This window comes from Zootoca vivipara, chromosome 15 (genome assembly GCF_965207765.1).
Source record: "Zootoca vivipara chromosome 15, rZooViv2.hap1.1, whole genome shotgun sequence".
Lineage (NCBI taxonomy): Eukaryota > Metazoa > Chordata > Lepidosauria > Squamata > Lacertidae > Zootoca > Zootoca vivipara.
Window position 1 is genome coordinate 38,276,841 of NC_142598.1, and position 20,000 is coordinate 38,296,840.

The 20,000-nt window shown below is 45.7% G+C and overlaps 1 protein-coding gene and 1 pseudogene across 7 annotated transcripts in view; one reads left to right on the forward strand and one right to left on the reverse strand.

Annotated features, from left to right (window-relative positions):
• Nucleotides 1-20,000, forward strand: part of CCDC171 (coiled-coil domain containing 171) — a 202,656-nt gene continuing 182,656 nt past the window's right edge. The window contains exons 1-6 of one of the 7 annotated variants that reach the window (XM_060269246.2): nucleotides 1-240; nucleotides 1,752-1,918; nucleotides 8,911-9,037; nucleotides 10,575-10,749; nucleotides 15,052-15,242; nucleotides 17,675-17,806. In XM_060269246.2, coding sequence (XP_060125229.2) covers nucleotides 1,869-1,918; nucleotides 8,911-9,037; nucleotides 10,575-10,749; nucleotides 15,052-15,242; nucleotides 17,675-17,806 — 675 coding nt within the window. In that variant the 5' untranslated portion in view covers nucleotides 1-240; nucleotides 1,752-1,868. Of the gene's footprint in view, nucleotides 241-1,751; nucleotides 1,919-8,907; nucleotides 9,038-10,574; nucleotides 10,750-15,051; nucleotides 15,243-17,674; nucleotides 17,807-20,000 lie in introns of all 7 variants that reach the window. The other 6 variants (XM_060269247.2, XM_088658742.1, XM_088658743.1 and 3 more) reach the window with 6 other exon arrangements.
• LOC118097629 (transcription initiation factor TFIID subunit 13 pseudogene) lies at nucleotides 7,249-7,623 on the reverse strand (annotated as a pseudogene).

Consider the following 20,000-nt stretch of genomic DNA (forward strand, 5'->3'; position numbering starts at 1 on the left):
AGGCGGGGCGAAGCCGCTGAAAGCGGGTGGTCGGCGTGCCTGGAAACTGTTTACCGGAAGTAGCCGTTGCGGAGGAGGAGGGAGCAAAACCCACCTCCCAGGAGGCGCTGGGCGTGGCTTAGCTTTCCCGTCCCTCCCCTGGGTCCTAGAGTCCCCCTTTCTACGTTTCTTTTTCTTCTTCAAGCCTAAATAGACTTTTCTGGTCTAGGCTGCTCGTAACTGGCGGCTCCACGGGGTACGGTACGTATGAAGTGGGTCGTGGGAATCGCGGTGGGGGCAGCGATCTGCCTGTGTTGGGGGAGCTTGGCAGGGGAAATAGATGGGAGTAGAGGGAGTTGGTCCCAAACACTTTGGTTTGCAGGGGAGGAAGGAGGGGGGGGTGATGTATTTATTGTTATTATTAGTATTAATAGTGTACCGCCCTGTTACCCGCAGGTCTCAGGGCAGTTCCCAACATTAACATTAAAAAAATCACAATACGGAATCACAAAATGCATGATTAAAAACCCAAGAATCCCTGTCTTGCTGGTGATTTGGCTAAACCAGGGTTTCCCAAACTTGGGTCTCTGGCTGTTGTTGTTTTTAGGACTACAATTCCCATCATCCGTGACCACTGGTCCTGCTGGGGATGATGGGAGTTGTAGTCCCCCCTCCCAAAAAAACATCAAACAACCAGCCAGAGACCCACGTTTGGGAAACCTTGGGGCTAAAAGGCAAGAGCGAAGTTGTTCTCTTGTCCCAAGGAGCAATATTTGTACAAGGAGGCAGGGGGAAAGAAGTTGAGTACTGTAGCTTTTAGGACTGCCGGCTTGTCCTGGCACAAGTTCTGCGGCAGGTGGAAGTTCGCCAGGTGCAGTTTTTCCTAGCACTGAGATGTGGCGATGGGGAAAGAGGCGCTCGCTGAATATGTCTCTGCCCTGCAGCTGCTATAAGCAAAAAAAAGGGGGGGATTTTGTGTTACAATGCTAGTTAATAAGTGTGAGCCAAGCTTATCTCAAGGTGTATTGTCGCCTGTCTCACAAGCATTTGGGAAACTTACTTCAAAAGGTACATTTCCCTGCTGCCTAGGAAACATAACACTTCTGTTATTACAAATATGTGGTTCATGCAACACCTTAATGTGAACTAACAAGGATTTCAGATGGTCCTTCTTGCAGTTTTGTCTTGCACTGATTTAGCTTCTCTTAGCAGGAGATTAGATTGCTGTGATTGTAAATAGTGATTTATTTATTTTTAAACCACACACATACTTGCATACTTGTAACCCCTCTGTCTATGAAGTGAGCACCGCTGATTTCAAATGAACAAAGCAAGCAAAAGGAGGAGATATTTCCTTGATCTTCTGTAGTTGTGCAGAAGTTGCATTTTTTTCTTATCCCTGCATGGCAAACCACATCTACCAAAATTCACTTGTTTACAAGTGCTGCATTTAAGTTCAACCTGTGCCCAAGGCACCAAGTATTATATAGGTGAGGCCTGTCACTTGACAGCAATACCTGTGAAAAGGATCTAGGTGCCCTAGTTGAATCTGAACTAGGAGAGCAATGTGATTACTAAAAAAAAAGCTACTGTTACCTTAGACTGTATTAAAAGCATCTCAGATCATGAGAAGGATTCATTCTGCTCTGTTCTGTGTTGGCTGAGCCATGCCTGGAGTAGTGCTCCTAGTTTTGGGTGCCACATTTCAAGGAGAACACTCATTGAGAAGTGCATGCCGTTAAAATATCCCTTTAAATGTCTTTATCATTTAGAGTTTCTTCAAGATGTGTGGGAGCAAAACAATGCCCAAAGTTTTCCCCTTGCAACAAAGAATATAAACGACGTGGTTACATTAATTGTCCACAGTATGTAGAATAAGTGGCTGAAAAATGGAAGCTATGAATCCTCAGATCGATTCTCTGGTTCCCGAAAAGAAATGGTGAGTTTCATTCCTTTAATTAAAACACAATCCAATGATGAAAGTTTCCATTGTGTGAGTGGATGGCAATTTCTACTACTTGACAGTTCAGAAAACAAGCCCCTGTGTAGTTTTTTGTAAGAATTTCGACCAGAGGAACTGTAACTTCAGCGCAGCTTTCTGTTGTTTAGCTTTCAGACGTTTTCGCAATAACCTTCCAATCAAACACATTGTTTTATAAGTTGACTTCTTACCCTCCCCTACACTGTGTTTTTACTCAGAACTTTTCTACTGTGTTATATCTTTATCTGTTACAAAAAGTTTATTAGTTATTTTATCATTTTTCTTCCACTGCTTTTATCACAAATCCTGCCCGTGATTGCATTTGACTATTGTATAGTTTTTGTAATAGTCTACAAAAGGCCTCTGTTCTTCTATAAAAAGTTCATCTTTCTGATCTCTTAATTTCGCTGTCAGCTTTGCCATTTCTGCCTAGTCCATGACTTTCAAAAGCCACTCTTCCTTCATTGAAACTTTCCCTTCTTTCCATTTCTGTGCATATAATATTCTAGCTGCTGTTGTCACATACAGAAATAGTTTGGCCATTTTCTTTGGAACCTTTGTCCCTATTATGCCTATAAGAAAAGTTTCTGGTCTTTTGGGAATAGTCCATTTAAATATTTTCTTCATTTCATTATCTATCACGTCCCAAAAGCATTTAGCTTCTTTTTACATGTCCACTACATATGGAAGAATGACCCAAGCATTTACTTGACCCAGTTTATTTGGTGTTAAATACCACAAAATTTTAGGATAGTTTTCTCTTTAACATATAACACGTGGTAAATTCCATATCCTTTCCCCATAACTCCTCCCAAGAAGCATCAACTTGGAATTCTCAAACAGAAACAGTTGTTGTTAACAACTGCTGCTGTTGTGTTTCAGAGGTGATGGGGTTGTGTCTTGTTTCCACACTGCTTTTTATGTTTTCTGTGATGTGTTTCCCTTGCCTTCCTACCTGGGCTGAGCCCACATGGGTCAGAGCCGCCATTCTGCTGGTAGAAGCAGCGGTGGCATAGCTCCAGTTATAAGCACCAAAGAAGGACTTGTTGGATCAGGTCAGTGGCCCATCTAGTTCAGCATCCTGTTCTCCCAGTAGCCAACCAGAAGACTGCGGGCAGCCTGCAAGTCGGACAGAAGTGCAACAGCACTTTTTCCACCTGCTATTCCCAGCGATTGGTATTCAGAGGCAGGATGAGACATGGGTGGCGCTGTGGTCTAAACCACTGAGCCTCTTGGGCTTGCTGATGGGAAGGTCGGCGGTTCGAATCCCCGCGACGGAGTGAGCTCCCATTGCTCTGTCCCAGCTCCTTCCAACCTAGCAATTTGAAAGCACACTAGCGCAAGTAGATAAATAGGTACTGCTGCAACGGGAAGGTAAATGGTATTTCTGTGCGCTCTGGTTTCTGTCATGGTGTCCCGTTGCGCCGGAAGCGGTTTACTCCTGCTGGCTACATGACACAGAAAAGCTGTCTGTGGACAAACGCCGGTTCCCTCGGCCTGAAGCGAGATGAGCGCCACAACCCCATAGTCGCCTTTGACTGGACTTAACCATCCAGGGGTCCCTTACCTTTTTTTACCTATTCAGAGGCCTACTGGCATTCTGTGAATGTATTGTTGTTAATTATGTATCATTCCTCTGCCCTACGCATTGCATAATTTCTTTCTAAATACTAATTTAACTGTGTTTCTTGCTCCCCTTGCTTTGTGCGTTGCTCCCATAGAAAACAGTCATATTATTTTTCTAACCCCCCTGCTTTTACCCGAGATGCTAAATGCATGTCTGTGAGGTAAGAGTCATACCTGGCTTCTAACAAGTTGTGTTTTCCATGCCCGGAATAGAACATTAAATTAATTGCGTGCGTTTGTCTTGCAGCAACACTAATATTGCCATAATTAAACCGCCAGCTGTGCTCATCTGGTGCAAACCTGTTTCCTCTCGACACAGTTCAAACCAATCAGATTCCCTTTCTGCTTCTCGTTAATTGGAAATATGGCTTGAATCATATATTGCCAGCTGTGGCTGCTCACACATCATTCCCACGAAAGTTTGATAACAAAGCAAGCCATTTCAAAGGACCCAGCAACCTGGTTGCTTGCCACAGTAGATTCACCCATCCTCTTGCTTTGAATGTCTGAACCTCCCCTGCAGTGTTAGAAACTCAGATAAATAAGCTAGGCGTCAAATGGCTTCTTAAACCAGGGTTGCAGCCCCCAAAATGGAATGCCGAGTTGCCATTTTTGGGCCAGATGGTTCAAAGGTCATATTTTTAATATGACTTTTGGGTTCCTGAAATTCATTCTGATTGTATAGATAAAATATAACTTATTTCTACAGGTAAAAGGTAAAGGACCCCTGGATGGTTAAGACCAGTCAAAGGTTGCTATGGGGTTGCGGCACTCATCTCGCTTTCAGGCCAAGGGAGCCGGTGTTTGTCCCCAGACAGCTTTCCAGGTCATGTGGCCAGCAGGACTAAACTGCTTCTGGCGCAACGGGACACTGTGATTGAAGCAAGAGCGCACAGAATCGCCTTTTACTTGCACTGGTGTGCTTTCGAACTGCTAGGTTGGCAGGAGCTGGGACAGAGCAACGGGAGCTCACCCCAACGGGAGCTCACCCATCGCAGCGGGAGCTCACCCCGCCAACCTTCTGTTCGGCAAGCCCAAGAGGCACAGTGGTTTAGAGTCAGACCACAGCGCCACCCACGTCTCATCATGCCTCTGAATACCAATTGCTGGGAATAGCAGGTGGGAAAAGTGCTGTTGCACTCCTGTCCTTAAATGCTCCTGGCACCTGGCGAATTTCAAACACAGTGTGGGCATAACTTAAAAGATCCCCTGCGGTGGCATTTTTTAATGGATTTTCTGTTGTCTGGAGGCTCCAGCTATGAGGTACCCCTCGATTCCTCCACAGTTGCTGAAGGGTAGCCATGCTAAGCTCAGTTCATTGCTAAAACCTCCCGACGACCACCGATAATCAGCATGTGCTTCGTTGTGCTTGAAAGCAGGGATAGCCTGTTTCCGCCTGTGGGGAAGAACCAATACCCAAAGCCAATTACCGTGTTTCCCCCTTTTTAATACGTAGTCAGAAAGTAAGCCATAGCAGGCTTTTTAAGCATTTGTGCAGATTAAACACCCCCTGAAAATAAGCCATACCTCCGCGCAGCAGCGCCGCTTGCCTCGAGGCAGCGGGACCCAGCAGCAGCGCCGTCCTTGTCCTCCCGCTGCTGTTGCTGCTGCTGCTGCCGGGCCAGGCAGAGGCGAGGCCGCTGCTCGCCCCTGTGGGCTGCATGGCCCAAGGCTGAGCTGCGGCGGGAGGCCCGCGGGTGCTTCCGCACCGCTGGAGTGATGGACGGCGGCGGGAGCGCTGCTGGCCCCTTCCGCGACGCTGGAGTGTCATGGGCTGCATGGCCCAAGGCAGAGTGGTGACGGGAGGCCCGCAGGCCCTTCCGCACCACCGGGGCGACACACGGCGGGAGCGCTGCTGCCCCCTTCTGCGCCGCCAGAGCGCCCGGCGAGGAGGCCTGCCACCCCGGCGCCCAGAACCAGCGCCGATCGCTCGGAGCGCTCCGCAGCGCCGATCGCTCGGAGCGCTCCGCAGCCCCGATCGCTCGGAGCGCCCCGCAGCGCCGATCGGGCGGAGCGCCCCGCAGCGCCGATCGGGCGGAGCGCTCCGCAGTGCCGATCGGGCGGAGCGCCGAGCTAGCGACCTGGCCTCTTCCTTCCTGCCTGCCGCCCGCCGCCCAGAACCGGCAAGGAGGAGGGGAAAGCAAGGAGGAGGGGAAAGGGGCGCCTGGGAAGGAGTCGGGAGGGCCCTTGCTGCATGAGCCATGGGCGCGCGGCTCCTTCCAAGTGCAGTGAGCGCCTCATTTTGAGTGAGAGGCTTGAAAGGAACACAGCAACAAGGGCGATGGCTGCGCGGTCGTGGGGGCTCTCAGTGCCGCCTTGCCCAGGTCCCACATTCCCCGGAGGCCTTCCGCCTCACCAAGCTCGGCTGGCCAAGCTCTGGAGGCACGCGGGTGGCCTGTCTAAAGCCAGGCGGGATCCCTCAGCCCTGCTCATCCTCATGCAAAACACCCCCCCCAAAAAAAAATTAAAGTAGCAGGAACCTTGGAGCGGTTGGCAGGGGGGAAATAGAAGAAAGAATTAAAAAACCGAGACAAAGGCATCGCCGGGCGGAGCGCCTAGCCAGCGGCCTGGCCTCTTCATGGCCCGGCCGAGGAGGCCTGCCGCCCCACCCCACGGAACCATAGATACCATAAAAACATAATAACAATAAGACATCCCCTGAAAATAAGACACCGTGTGTTTTTTTGAGGAAAAAAAAGTTATAAGACGGTGTCCTAAAAAGGGGGAAACACGGTATCTGCCCCTTAGTGGCTCTATCAAATGTTAACCATGATCTGGTTTATTTATTTGGTTTCTCCCATTGCAAGAAATGCATGGGTGAAATTGTCTATTCATATTAACTAAGAATCCCAAATCACTAGTGTTTACTGTGAAAAAACATTTATGGGAAGCAACTCATAAATTGAATCAGTTAGCCTATACAATGTGTATAGCCTATATTATGTGTACCACATAACACCGGTCCTGAGAGATCTACACTGGCTCCCAGTATGTTTCCGAGCACAATTCAAAGTGTTGGTACTGACCTTTAAAGCCCTAAACGGCCTCGGTCTTGTATACCTGAAGGAGTGTCTCCACCCCCATTGTTCAGCCCAGACACTGAGATCCAGCGCCGAGGGTCTTCTGGCAGTTCCCTCCCTGCTAGAAGCAAAGCTACAGGGAACCAGGCAGTGGGCCTTCTCGGTAGTGGCACCCACCCTGTGGAAAGCCCTCCCACTAGAGGTCAAGGCAATAAGTAACTATTTTACTTTTAGAAGACAACTGAAGGCGGCCCTGTTTAGGGAAGTTTTTAATGTTTGATGCTGTACTGTTTTTAATATTCGGTTGGAAGCCGTCCGGAGTGGCTGGGGAAACCCAGCCAGATGGGCGGGGTATGAATAAATTATTATTATTATTATTATTATTATTATTATTATTATTATTATTATTAATATTACATCTATGCAGTAACTAAGCAAAACAACAACCCTTAAAACAACAACAACAATTGTTCAAGTTACAAAGTCTGTGAATTAACATTTACAAAACAATTCTTACACTTGGCAAAGCAAAGTGTTGGTTTGTCTTCTAGTAGCGGCAATATCCAAACATGTTAGCACCTGTTATGGGCCATTCCTCCCTCAGCATTTTGCCCATACCACCCATTTGCATCACATGAGGCCTTAAGATCCATAGTTTGCTGCATCAAATGCCTTTCTGGCCCGTTTCAGTTCTTCATTCACTGTTAACAAGTCTTTCACACGAGCAAACCTCCGAGGGTCTTTACGGATCAGGAAGACAATATCTTCAACCTGCACTCGACCTTGCCATCCAATTGACACTGCTTTGTGGGTCATTTCTGTGATGAATTCTATAACCGGGTCTTCAAGAATATCCACTGACTCTTTGTAAGGATTCTGGCCGTCTCCAAATCCATCCATCCTACATCTTAATTCCTTGGAGAACAGCCTCTTCCTTTCCCCCTGCCCACCCTCTGGGCCTCCTCCAGCCTCCTCAGTATCTTCTTCAAAAGGAGGGTCCTCTTCTTCGTCCGCCATGATGGCAGCAGCCACCTTCCCTTCCAGGCTTCCGCCGGTATAAGCCAACCGTGATCTGCTTAAACAAAAATGGCTCAGAGCTATTTGTAAGGAAAAGAAGAATTGGCTTTCCATGTTTCTTTTAAATGTTGTTGAATTGCTGTCTCATGGCTTCTGAAATGTCAGTGTTGATATAGCTAAAAGTGATTGCCAGCATTCACCTTTCTCTAGCTCAGGGGTGGCCAGCTTACAAGAAACTGCGATCTACTCAACTCAAAGAGTTAAAAACTGGCAGTGATCTACCCCCTTTTGAGGGGTTCAGGTCAAAGTTGATGAGCTTTTTTTTTTTAGGAAGGAAAGCCCCATTTTTAGGGGTACAGGGCAAAGTTGTTGAGCTTTTTTTAGGGGAGCCCAGAGTTATTGAGCATCTTGGGGGGGCAGAGATCTGCCAGTGATCTACCACAGACATCCAGTGATCTACCGGTAGATCATGATCTACCTGTTGGACATGCCTGCTCTAGCTAAACAGAGGAACCCACCCTGGAAGACCCCCTCCACAAGGAATTGGTCTGATTTTATATGTTGTGGTCTTGTGTGTGAAGCGCCTTGAGACCTCTGGGTATAGGGCGGTGTATGAATTGAATAAATAAGAAGAATATTTCTGCTGGCACAGTGGGTCTTCCTACTTCTCTTTGCCCTGCCCCCCCCCACAGTTGGCATTTTTTGGGGGGGGGAGGGCTCCAGTAGAACCCTATAACAGAGGGGAGGAGGATGGGGTACTGTTCCAAAAAAGCAAGCCAAAATGCTTGCCATAAGAGAACAATTGCCTTAGCACGACGTTGAATTCCTTCCTGTTGTGCATGAACAAAATGTATTACAAATTTATTGCAAATTGTCAGCATTTACATACAAAGTATATTTACCAAATATAGACAGTTATTTTAACAGAAAATCTGGACTTTGAAGCAGAAATGTAGAAGCAGAGACATTTTTAATGTTCCCAACCAACCGAGAAAGACTTTGTGTTTTTCTGGCTATGATAGAAAAACTTTCATTTTTATACTTGGAGACAAAATGTGACAGCAACAAATAGCACTGCAGATATCCTGCACAATTTTTGAAGCTTGAAATAAACGTGATAGAATGTTATTTGTGAATGGGTTTTGGTACAGCTTCAGGAATAGCCAGGTCTTTGGCATATTTCAATGAGCCAGATGTTGTCTAGAGTTGCCTTCTTGATCATTTAAAGTTCAAAGCAGATCCGAGTGCAAGATTGCTGTCAATTAAAATCTCTGCATTTTGGAGCAGGCAACCTAGAAAGACATATCCATGCAATCGTAGCGAGCCGGAGATGGAAACGAAGGAGGACCTGAGAAGAAAACTCCATCAAGCCAAGAAAGAGAAACTGGATATAACTGCTAAACATAATGCAGAAGTAAGTACTTCATAATCGTGCAAAAGCTTTGTGTATACAATCTTGTCTTATGGCCTGGCGTGTGTTGGCTCTACCTGTCTTATGTCAATATTTAGAAGCGCTTCTTAAGATACGGGAATTCAAATGCTGCTTTGTTTTATGACAAAATGAATGAAATTACTGAATTTTTAAAATGAAAGTGTAAGGGGGAGGGATTATAGAGAACCCTCCCCCCTCATCAGAAGCAGCCCGTCTCCAAGCAGTCATGAGAGCGAGGGGTCTGAAGGGGTGAGTCAGGAAACGGAGAGGGAGTGCCAGGGCTCTGGCAACATCAAAGAGCCCCTGCTCCATAGGCAGGAAGAGAGGGAGGCGGAAAGAGTGGACAGGAATAGGTCAGACAGAAGACCCGTCCCCCCGATGCCGGAATTGAGAAGGAGGAGGAAAGGGAGGCGCTTCTCAGTTCCGAGGCTTTTATGCTGGTCCCGAGCGCGGAAGGGGGTAGTGCAGGAATCTGACTCGAGCGGGTGGACATGAAATGAGCAATCTGTTACACTGTAAATAATGTGCACCAATAAAAACGTCTGAAAGACAAGCATGTGGACGGTTGTTACTCAAGAGTAGTCACAACAAACCCTGACAGAAAGTCCAATTATAGTGGGGAAGTAGCTCAGTAATTTGCATTTTGTACAGTATGACACCTGGTGTTCATTGGAGAGCGATCAGTTCCTCAGGCATGTGAAAGGAGGCAGTAGCAGGGAGTTCATTTTGCCACTCAAAAGTTTTCTTTGCCTTTGTCCTTTCCCACTAACTCGGCTTCTTTCTTAACAAGGAAAAGTCGCATGGGTCCCCTTATCCTTTCTTAGGTGCATTCTGCAGGGGGCGGGGGCGGAACTATTTTTATTTGATTTGCTGGATCAAATACCACCACAGCTTCCCTGTCTGTATTCTGTCCCAGCCGAGGGACAACGTTCTGCCCTTACAAGAAGAGCCGAATTGATCTAAAAATTAAGAAGGACCAAAATAAGAAGAAATAAAAAGCAAAAGATAAAAAGGCAAGGGAGAAAAAAAGGAAAGGAAAATAGATATAAAAGCCCACTATCACAATTATATCTCATCCTTTATCCATATACAGAAAAGTAGACCCTCCCAGCTTTCACCTGGGAGCTTCTGTTTGTCCCCCAAGCCTCCCACCCTGGGATATCCTTTCTTTCTTGTCTCTCACACAGAGCCCTTCATCACCCACCATCCTGTGTATGTCCTCATCAAGACAGAGGACTTTTAAAAGTTAAAAATCTAAAAAACCCCAAAAGCTCATTATTAAGACCAGAATTATCCATTTCCAGTCCAGTCCAGTGAATTCTTTCCAAGGAGATTCCATCCGATCTTAATATTAAAGTTCTCCCTTCTACGTTTTCAAATTCTTTCTCACATTGGTCACCAGCTGCCTAGAAGCTACCGTAATATAGTAAAATAGTTTCTAAATATGTCTTTAGCAATTTGCTTTTTGAAATATTGCACCGTTATCTATGGCAGTCGCCTCGGGTCATTCCTTTTGCAGCTATCCAACTACGAAAGCCAGATTGCCAAGTTGAGAGCCGAAGTAGAGAAAGGCGAGGCTGTTCGACAAAGCCTGGAGTATGAGCTGGCTGTTGCAAGGAAAGAAGTTGGTATAGAACGGTATTCCTCAGAAGGCAAGTTGTGTGAAGCAGACCTGCAAATAGAACAACTTCAAGGTAAGATTTGCATCCTCCCACTCAAGAATTAATGGCCCTAAAACTGATACGCTGCCTTGATTCCACTGACCACACCTTTCCTTACCTTCTCTACAAACCCCGCTGCTCAAAGTAAATAAAATGATCAACATCTATTTTCTGGATTTCTTTCTTTCACTGCTCACCATTTTTCTGTTCCTATGTGATCAGTTTAGATTCTTTGCTATCCTAGTCTTTTTAAAAAAGTTGTAGCCCCCTTTCCCCCAAAACGTAAGTGTTAATGAAATTCATCTATCCATCTATCTATGGGATTAAAATTCTGTTCACATACATAGTTCTGAAGCTCCACCTCCATCGTTCTGCCCGGACACTGAGGTCCAGTACCGAGGGCCTTCGGGTGGTTCCCTCGCTGCAAGAAGCCAAGTTGCAGGGAACCAGGCAGAGGGCCTTCTCGGTAGTGGTGCCCGCCCTGTGGAACACCCTGCCACCAGATGTCAAAGAGAAAAACAACTACCAGATTTTTAGAAGACACCTGAAGGCAGCCCTGTTTAGGGAGGCTTTTAATGTTTAATAGATTATTTTATTTCATTTTTCTGTTGGAAGCCACCCAGAGTGGCTGGGGAAACCCAGCCAGATGGGCGGGGTATAAATAATAAATTATTATTATTATTATTATTATTATTATTATTATTTATTTATTTATTATTAAGCTGCAAAAATGCCACCAATAACTCTTTAAATGTGATCTGCTTTGCTTTGTATACATACACCAAATCACACCCATCACTGCATTCTAAAAAGTGTGTCTTTTAGAATGGCTTTTCTTTTTAAAATGACGCTTCTTTTTAGTCACCTTGTCATATTTTGAACAAAAACTTCCTTTGGAGAAATATACAAGTGAAAGGCTTTTGGCTTTCTGCACCTTTCTTTTCCACTGCCTATTGAATAAACCTAAATTATCATTTAGTTTCTGAATTAGAAGCCATTGGTGATTAATCCAGACTATCTGGCTTCTTCGTTTTCTCCTGGGTAGTGGCTTAATTAATGCCTTTTCTCTCCGGTTGCTTAGAGATTTCTTTCTTTCTTTGATTGCTTTGGGCTGGTGCTTTAATTTCTCCTCTGTGATATGTTCAGACATGCTGTCTAAAAGGTTCACATGTGGACTTCTTTTTTTCTTTGTTTTTCTCAGAAAGGTGTTTGGGTTGTGACATTTGATTTAGCGTTTTCCCTCTCGGTTTACACCTTGTTTCCCTCCCCGCAAAAGCTCCCTTTCATTGCCTATTTTTAAATGACTGGAACTGTCGTTCAAGTCTTCATGGTCTGAAATTGTGTCCATCCACATGCTTGCAATCGCAGTACCCCGTGGCAACAGTAGAATCTGTGCCCAAAAGTAATCATACTTACAGGTTTCAGTGGATCACAGTTGCTTGAAAATTTACTACCTTGGACAAAACGTCACCTTTTTTTTTGCCAGCTCCTGCTTTGTCTTCAGATTAAAGGGTTTGCTTATTTCCCATCTGGTCTTCAAAGTCTGAGACGCCAAGAATCTGCCTGAGTTTCACTTATTTTAGCCTGGGATCATCTAGATGTTATTAGACCCTGGCTCCCATCAGTGCCAGCTGGCGTGGCCAGGAATGATTGGAATTGTAGTTCAGTAACTTCTGGAGGATACTGTTGGAATGTTCAGGGAGGCAAGAGAGGATATATTGTTTATTAATAACCTCCCTAACTTGCACTAGCAAGTTCTATAACTTAGCAGAGTTTTACATCCCCCTTCTTAACGCACAGCAGGTAGGTGGTTGCAGGCTTGTTTAAGCCTCTGAATATTAGGTTCCTGGTAAAGGTAAAGGGACCCCTGACCATCAGGTCCAGTCGTGACCGACTCTGGGGTTGCAGCGCTCATCTTGCGTTATTGGCCGAGGGAGCCGGCGTACAGCTTCCAGGTCATGTGGCCAACATGACAAAGCCGCTTCTGGTGAACCAGAGCAGCACACGGAAACGCCATTTACCTTCCCGCTGGACTTTGATGTGCTTTCAAACTGCTAGGTTGGCAGGAGCTGGGACCGAGCAACGAGGGCTCACCCCGTTGCGGGGATTTGAACCGCCGACCTTCTGATCGGCAAGCCCTAGGCTCTCTTGTTTAACCCACAGCGCCACCCGCGTCCCTTAGGTTCCTGGTAAGTTCCCTTATACCCCTCTTAAAAGAATAAACATGCCACAATCTTGTGCAAAGTATATAAAACTAGTGTATTTCAGCCCGTTTAATAACGGGCGCTAGAACATCCTGGAGTTCGGAGAGGCGCTTGTGCAGCGCTTCTCCGAACCCTGGGACCTGTCCTTGCTGTCGGCGGCAGGGGGACAGGAACGGAGGAGGAGAAAGCGCTGCATTCTCCTCCTCCGTTCCTCTCCCGCAGCCGCCGACAGCAAGCAGACATCCCAGGGTTCGGAGAAGCGCTTGCGCAGCGCTTCTCTGAACCCTGGGACCTGTCCTTGCTGTCGGCGGCAGGGGGACAGGAACGGAGGAGGAGAAAGCGCTGCGTTCTCCTCCTCCGTTCCTCTCCCGCAGCCGCCGACAGCAAGCAGACATCCCAGGGTTCGGAGAAGCGCTTGCGCAGCGCTTCTCTGAACCCTGGGACCTGTCCTTGCTGTCGGCGGCAGGGGGACAGAAACGGAGGAGGAGAAAGCGCTGCGTTCTCCTCCTCCGTTCCTCTCCCCCAGCCGCCGACAGGAAGGACGCGCACACTCCCCCCCCCGCCTCCTCCAACCGCCGCTCCTCACGGCCAGGGAGGGTTGTGAGGAGGCCTTCACCGGCCTCCACCCTCGCTTCCCTGACGTGCCCTGCAGTGAGGCGGTGTCCGGCAGGAGCGGCGGTTGGAGGAGGCAGGGGGGGGAGAGTGCGCGCGCGCAGTCTCTGCTGTCCAATCCCTGTATCCCTGGGGCACATGCGCAGTGACCCAGGGACACACGGGACAGCTTGGACGCAGGGACATCTTGGACATTATTATATAGGATAAGATTACTCACATCATCAGTTCACAGTTGGATCCCTGAAGGGAGACTGAGTTACAGAGTATATACATGTGGATCTATCCCATATGGGGATAATCTCAGGGTGTCCTCTGTTGACTGGAAGCCAACAGAGCATCTTTAGCTAAATAGCTGCTCCAACGATGGAGGAAGACAAAGAGAGGAAGTCAAAGAGAGAGGGTGTGCTGCGTGCCTTGCCCTTTTGTTACCTGGGCAGGTAAGGTCGCACCCACCTCTAGTCACATGCAAAGGAAGTTCTGTATTTTTCTGTGTACAAGACTCGGTTTTTTAACCCAAAAAATAGGTTTAACATTGGGGCTCGTCTTATACACGGGTAGTGCTGAGGGGTGTTTTCTTAAGTTGAAGTCCCCCCAAATAGTGGGCGTTTTATACATGGAGGCGTCTTATACACAAAGTTTATAGAATATCTTTTAAACCCTGCGTATGCTTAAAAACGTTAGCTGGATTATTGTGACACGTATAATGTAAAATTAGTGAAGGGGGGGAAAGAGACAAAATGGATCAGAAAAATGTAAATAGATGCAAAGAATATAGGGGGAAATTTGAAAATCAGGGGGTGGGGGTGGGGTGGAGCCCAAGTGATCCAAGTAATCCCAGGAGTGCAAAATTTGAAAATGATGGGAATGTATAAAAACTTTTATTAAAAAATTATAATTATGAGGCCATTTTGGAGACCTGTCAGGGGAGTTGTAGAAAACTGGGCTCCTTTGCTCTATTAAACCATGTTTGTGAGTTCGGCAAGGTTATTGCAAATTTTGTATGCTAGTAGTAGTTATGGCTTTACAAAGCTGAGCTTCAGTCTAGCCCAGGCATCCCCAAACTTCGGCCCTCCAGATGTTTTGGACTACAATTCCCATCACCCCTGACCACTGGTCCTGTTAGCTAGGGATCATGGGAGTTGTAGGCCAAAATATCTGGAGGGCCGCAGTTTGGGGGTGCCTGGTTTAGCCTAACATGCCATTCTGCATTGTGTTGTGTCAATAAGCCCATTGTACAACATACTTGGGGGGAAATCTGACCTTTTAGATCTTGTGCTTTTGTTGGGTACAAAATGGCAGTTTGGGGCAGGTTATTGTATAAATCGCTTCAGTTGCAATAAGTCAATGCTGTCATACAAATACAGTAGTAAGAAATTGAGCACCCTGGAATCTTGCTGTTCTTTCGTTGTCTTCTACCTGAATGCATAAAAGTGAAACAACTTTTGCTGGTTTTAATTATGTTTCAGCAGTCCTTTTAAGTTGAACTAGCTCACGGCCTTGTTTTCCTTCCCATTAGCAACAATCAGAACTTTGCAGCACAAGTTGAATGAGACAGAGAGAGCCTATCACATAGCTAAACATCAGTGGGACGAAGACCAGCAACGACTCATCAATGACATCTCCGAAAAAGAACTCATCATTGATACTTGCAACAGTGAATACGAATTACTTTTGAAGGAGCGGGCTAAACTGGACAGCATTTTGAAGGTATGCATTTATTCAAATTGTGAGTATTGGGATCCACCTCTACATACCGGTAGTTCCATCCTTATTTCAGACATCGTCATATATCGGTATATCACAATGTTTAGCTGCTGATTTAGCGCAGTGTTGAAAACCAGATATCGCCGAGCCCTAATTGGGGGAATCTGGAACAATGTACTTTCTATACATTATTATTATTATTATTATTATTATTATTATTATTATTATTTCTTCTTCTTATCAACCTCTTCTTCTTCCAAAGAGCATAGGGTGGTATTTATGCTATGACCTTCCCTTTTGGCTCTGTTTTTCTGATAATGACTTGTTAAACTTCCCTCATCCCATGTACAGTGGTGCCTCGCTAGACAAATTTAATTCGTTCCACGGGTCTTTTCTTTTCACGAAAAATTCGTCTAGCAAATCCCATAGGAATGCATTGAATTTCTTTTGAATTTTTTTTGCCCATAGTAACGGATTAATTGAATTTCAATGCATTCCTATGGGAAACCGTGATTCGCTAGACGAATTTTTTGTAAAACGAATTTGTCTAGCGAGGCAACCTCTGCTAGAAAAAACCTTTCATTAAGCGGAAATTTCGTTAAGCAGGGCATTCGTTAAGCGAGGCACCACTGTACATGATAAATTGAACAGGTATACAGAAAGTTGGCATAACAAAACAAGTCAATTCCAACTTACCAGTGCTGGGAACATTCCTTTCCTGATTTAAGATATGTAGCAGCTCCTTGCTGCAGATCTAGAATCATAGAGTTGGAAGGGAGCCATAGGGCCATCTAGTCCAACCCGCTGCAATGCAGGAATCTCAACAGGCATTCCCCAATCCAGTTTGAAAGCATACCAGACCCTGCTTAGCTTTGCAAATGTGCTAGTAATTAGGTCTAGAATCTCTTACCTTTGTACTATGTCACAAAAACATAACGGGTTGAATTCAGTGTTGTGTAAATCAAACATTCTTCCTGTGCAAGCCCATCAGGCTGCCAGACAGAATGATTCCCCCTCCCTCTTCCCCGGTATACCGTTCTGGGGAGGGGGGGGTTCTTCCAACATCCCCAAGCCGATTTGGGGGGCTGGGGGTAAAGGGGGTGGGGAAAGCCCTGTTGCACAAGTTAGAACTCTTTGTACAGGGCTTCTACTGATGGCGATCAATGGGTGAATCCTGCCCAGTTCCTCTAAAAATGTTTGTCCCTAGTGGGAGCCTTGTTGAAATCGAGGTTCAGTGGCTCTAAGGATTTATTCTCCAGCTCAAAAGCTGTGTAACGTTAAGAAACATTCTGCAAGCTGCCCCATAACAACATATGCAGTGTTTTACCAACGCTCCAAGGTGCGGCATGCTAGGCATGTAAGTTAGTTGATTCCATTTCAAGAATTTAATTTTCTCAGAGCAGTAACATTCTGTCTCTTCATATTGATTCTGCTGCTGCTGCTGCTTTTATACAAGTTTATTAGAACAAACCCTGAAAAGCAAGGCACCCTATATCATGTGCATGGGTTTCAGAAGGCTTTGACCACAGCGTAAGGCAAGCAAGGGGTTCTGCCCCATAGCTGCTTGTAGAGGGGAAAGCGCCTATCTGCTATTGCTATGGGCTCTTGATCAGGGGTCAGCAAACTAAGGCCTGAGGGCCAGATCAGGCCCAATTGCCCTCTGGATCCGGCCCGCGGACAGTCCTGGAATCTCCGCTTGGATCGGCGTGATCATTCGGGCTGCGCCATTTTTTGGGCAATTTTTTGATGTGGGTGCTTAGAGCACTGACATGTTGATGGGCTGCAGCCATAAACCATGCCTGGGAGGATTTGAAAAGATAAATGACAAGCCTTGGACTTGCAAACCTGCTCCTCTGCTATTCCCTTGAACGAGGGAAGAAGATTAGAGCCTTAAACCTCTAGTTAATAGCTAGCCATTGTTCATTGCTGCGTCCAAATACAATAAACTGTGGTTTGCTCCAGCGGGAGTTTGCCTGCAAATCAGGACTGGAAAACCGGGTAATACTGTCATTTGAGATTCCGGTTTGCAGGCAGGAATGTTTTGAGTAAAGCATCATTTGTAGTGTTTAGGTACAATGGCTTTCTGCTTGCTAGAAGTTAACTTTCTTCACCCCTCCCAAGAAAGAGGAAGAAGAACTGCTGAGCTAGACAATTCCCTGTTGCTCTTCCAAGCCTTCTAATCTAAGCAGTGGGTTGAAGGCTCCTCAGCATGTGACTAACATATTTGATGCAAAGATAAGACCCCTTCACTCATACAGCCTGCTGAATTTGTAGTGAGTAAAGGAAGATAGTCTTGTGGAATGGCCTCTTTCTGTTAATAACATTAGGAAATCGGAATGAAATGCATGTGGCCTTATTTCTAACTGATATTCTTAGATGTGATACATGGTAGCTATGTTTTAATTAAATAAAAGTTAAACTTTATCCATACAAAGGAGACTTTGGCGCACCACCAGAAGCAGAGGAGCATAATAGAGTCAGAGATCAGGGAGGAGGCAGCAAAGGAATTGAGGTCTCAGGCAGATCGGTGGAAAGCAGAAAGAAATGAACTCCAGTTTCTCTTGCAGGTATTCCTGGTCATGTTCAGCAATGCTACTTTCAGCCGTACTAATGTCTATATGTGATGAACTAAACCTAGCATGCATTTACAGCGGTACCTTAGTTCTCAAACTTAATCCGTTCCGGAAGTCTGTTCCAAAACCAAAGCGTTCCAAAACCAAGGTGCGCTTTCCTATAGAAAGTAATGCAGAACGGATTGATCCTTTTAAAAACAACCCCTAAAACAGCAATTTAACATGATTTTTACTGTCTAACAAGACCATTGATCCATAAAATGAAAGCAATAATAATTGTACTGTACTATAAAATAAATAAAACGGTATTCTAGATGGATGGGGGCCTTTTATCCATTTCTGCAGTCACACAATCAATCAATCAATCAATCAATCAGTAGCTGAACTGGGATCCACACAGTCACAAAAACAAGTGAACTGAAAAAGCCTCAAAACAAAAAAAATGCAAAATAAATAGCAAAAACAAAAGCACCAAATAGAAGCTCCAAATATCACCTTGGAACACTGCAATCAGAAACGGAAGGCTTGAATTACAATGGGGGGGGGACGCAAATTGCCAGCGCAACAGGAAACACAGGGGGGGGGACTCAAAACGGAGCATTTTCGGCTTCCGAAAAAAGGTTCGAAAACCGGAACACCTACTTCCACTTTTCCAGTGTTCGGGTTCAGAGTTGTTTGTGAACTAACCTGTTTGAAAACCGAGGTACCGCTGTAATTCTTTAAGCGCACTAGATAACATAATTTAACTTATTATTACGGTGAGTCTGAGCCCTTCAGGGACAGTTGGAAATTCAAATGGAAATGGAAAGCAGATGTCTTTTTGGACTTGCAACGAGAGAGTTCATAAAAGTTGCTACCCGCCCCCTTTTCCTACAGATATTGCCCTACGTGCTCCCATGTCTCTGATACCTTTCAGATCTAGATGTCAGAGTCTGTGAATCACTCTGTGACGTCGACCAGGTTTTCTTCTGCTATTGATTCTGACATTTCCCTACTCTGCCCTGTGGTGCAACTATGAATGCTGGTTTTTTTGTGGGCGGGGTGGGTTGTCAGATTTAACTACACATTAAAATAAGACAAGATGTGGGCTGGCAAGCTTGTGGTATTAGCGTGTTTTGTGGCTGCTTTGAAAAACGCTTGCCTTCAGTTGTCCGCAAACAATCAAACTGCAGGCTCAGAACATGAAGACCCGATCCTTTTAGCCTTGCCTTTCAAAACGTATTTCAATCATGGCATGCAAATGCTTGCTAGAGAATCACTGGAAATCAGGTTGGGAGGCTGGAGGCAGGGTAGCTGCTTTTTATTGTGGCTTTTTGCGCACGAGCAGTGTGCTCGTGTGCACAACCTCTCCTGGTTCACAAATGGGAGAAACAAACTTACTCGGAAGCCACAATTAAGCTTGGCTTCCTGTGACCTCCCAACCCAGGATTGTGGTGAGTCGCTCCCCTAACAAGCCCGGATTTTTAAACCGATAGCAGATCTTTGTTTCCTGACTTGTTAGTGAGCAAGAAACCACAATCCCAGAAACTTAATTGTGGCTTCCGGGTTTGTTTCTCCTGCTTGCACCAAGGGAGGAGGAGGAGGAGGAGGAGGAGGAGGAGGGAGCCAGGAGCAATTGACCAGTATGCTGCGTGTCCACGATAAACAACGATAAGCCAGCAACCGATTCATTGTCACATGCAAATGTGGCCAGTGCCTGGTAGCAGACAGAAAGGCAGCCTTGGACCATAAACCATTTGAAGAGTTGTCCCTTAGAAATATGGAGAATTAAGCATGCTTTCAAGTCGTTGCTTCCACCTGAGGTATTTGCCTGCCTTGTGTTCTCTTATTAAAGGAAGACCAGAGGTTCTGTAAAAAATGCAACAGCAGCATCTTGTGGCCAGAAACACAACACACCATGGTAGATTTTTAAATTTATATTTAACAACTGGGTCTACAGTTCATTGAAGTCCTCATAGTTTGGGTCTTTCCTATTTCCCTTCCATTGATGTTGTGATGATAAAATGTTTAATTCCAGCTACTTGAATTGGGCCGTGGAATTTTTTTTAAAATCCTCAATTCTCCCCTGATGTTTCAACTTCATACTTAGTCGTACCGTTTGAGTGCGAACAAGTTGCTTTGGGGATTCCTCCCTTCCTCCTATCCTCTGTATCATGGTTAGGCAAACTAAGGCCCAGGGGCCAGATCC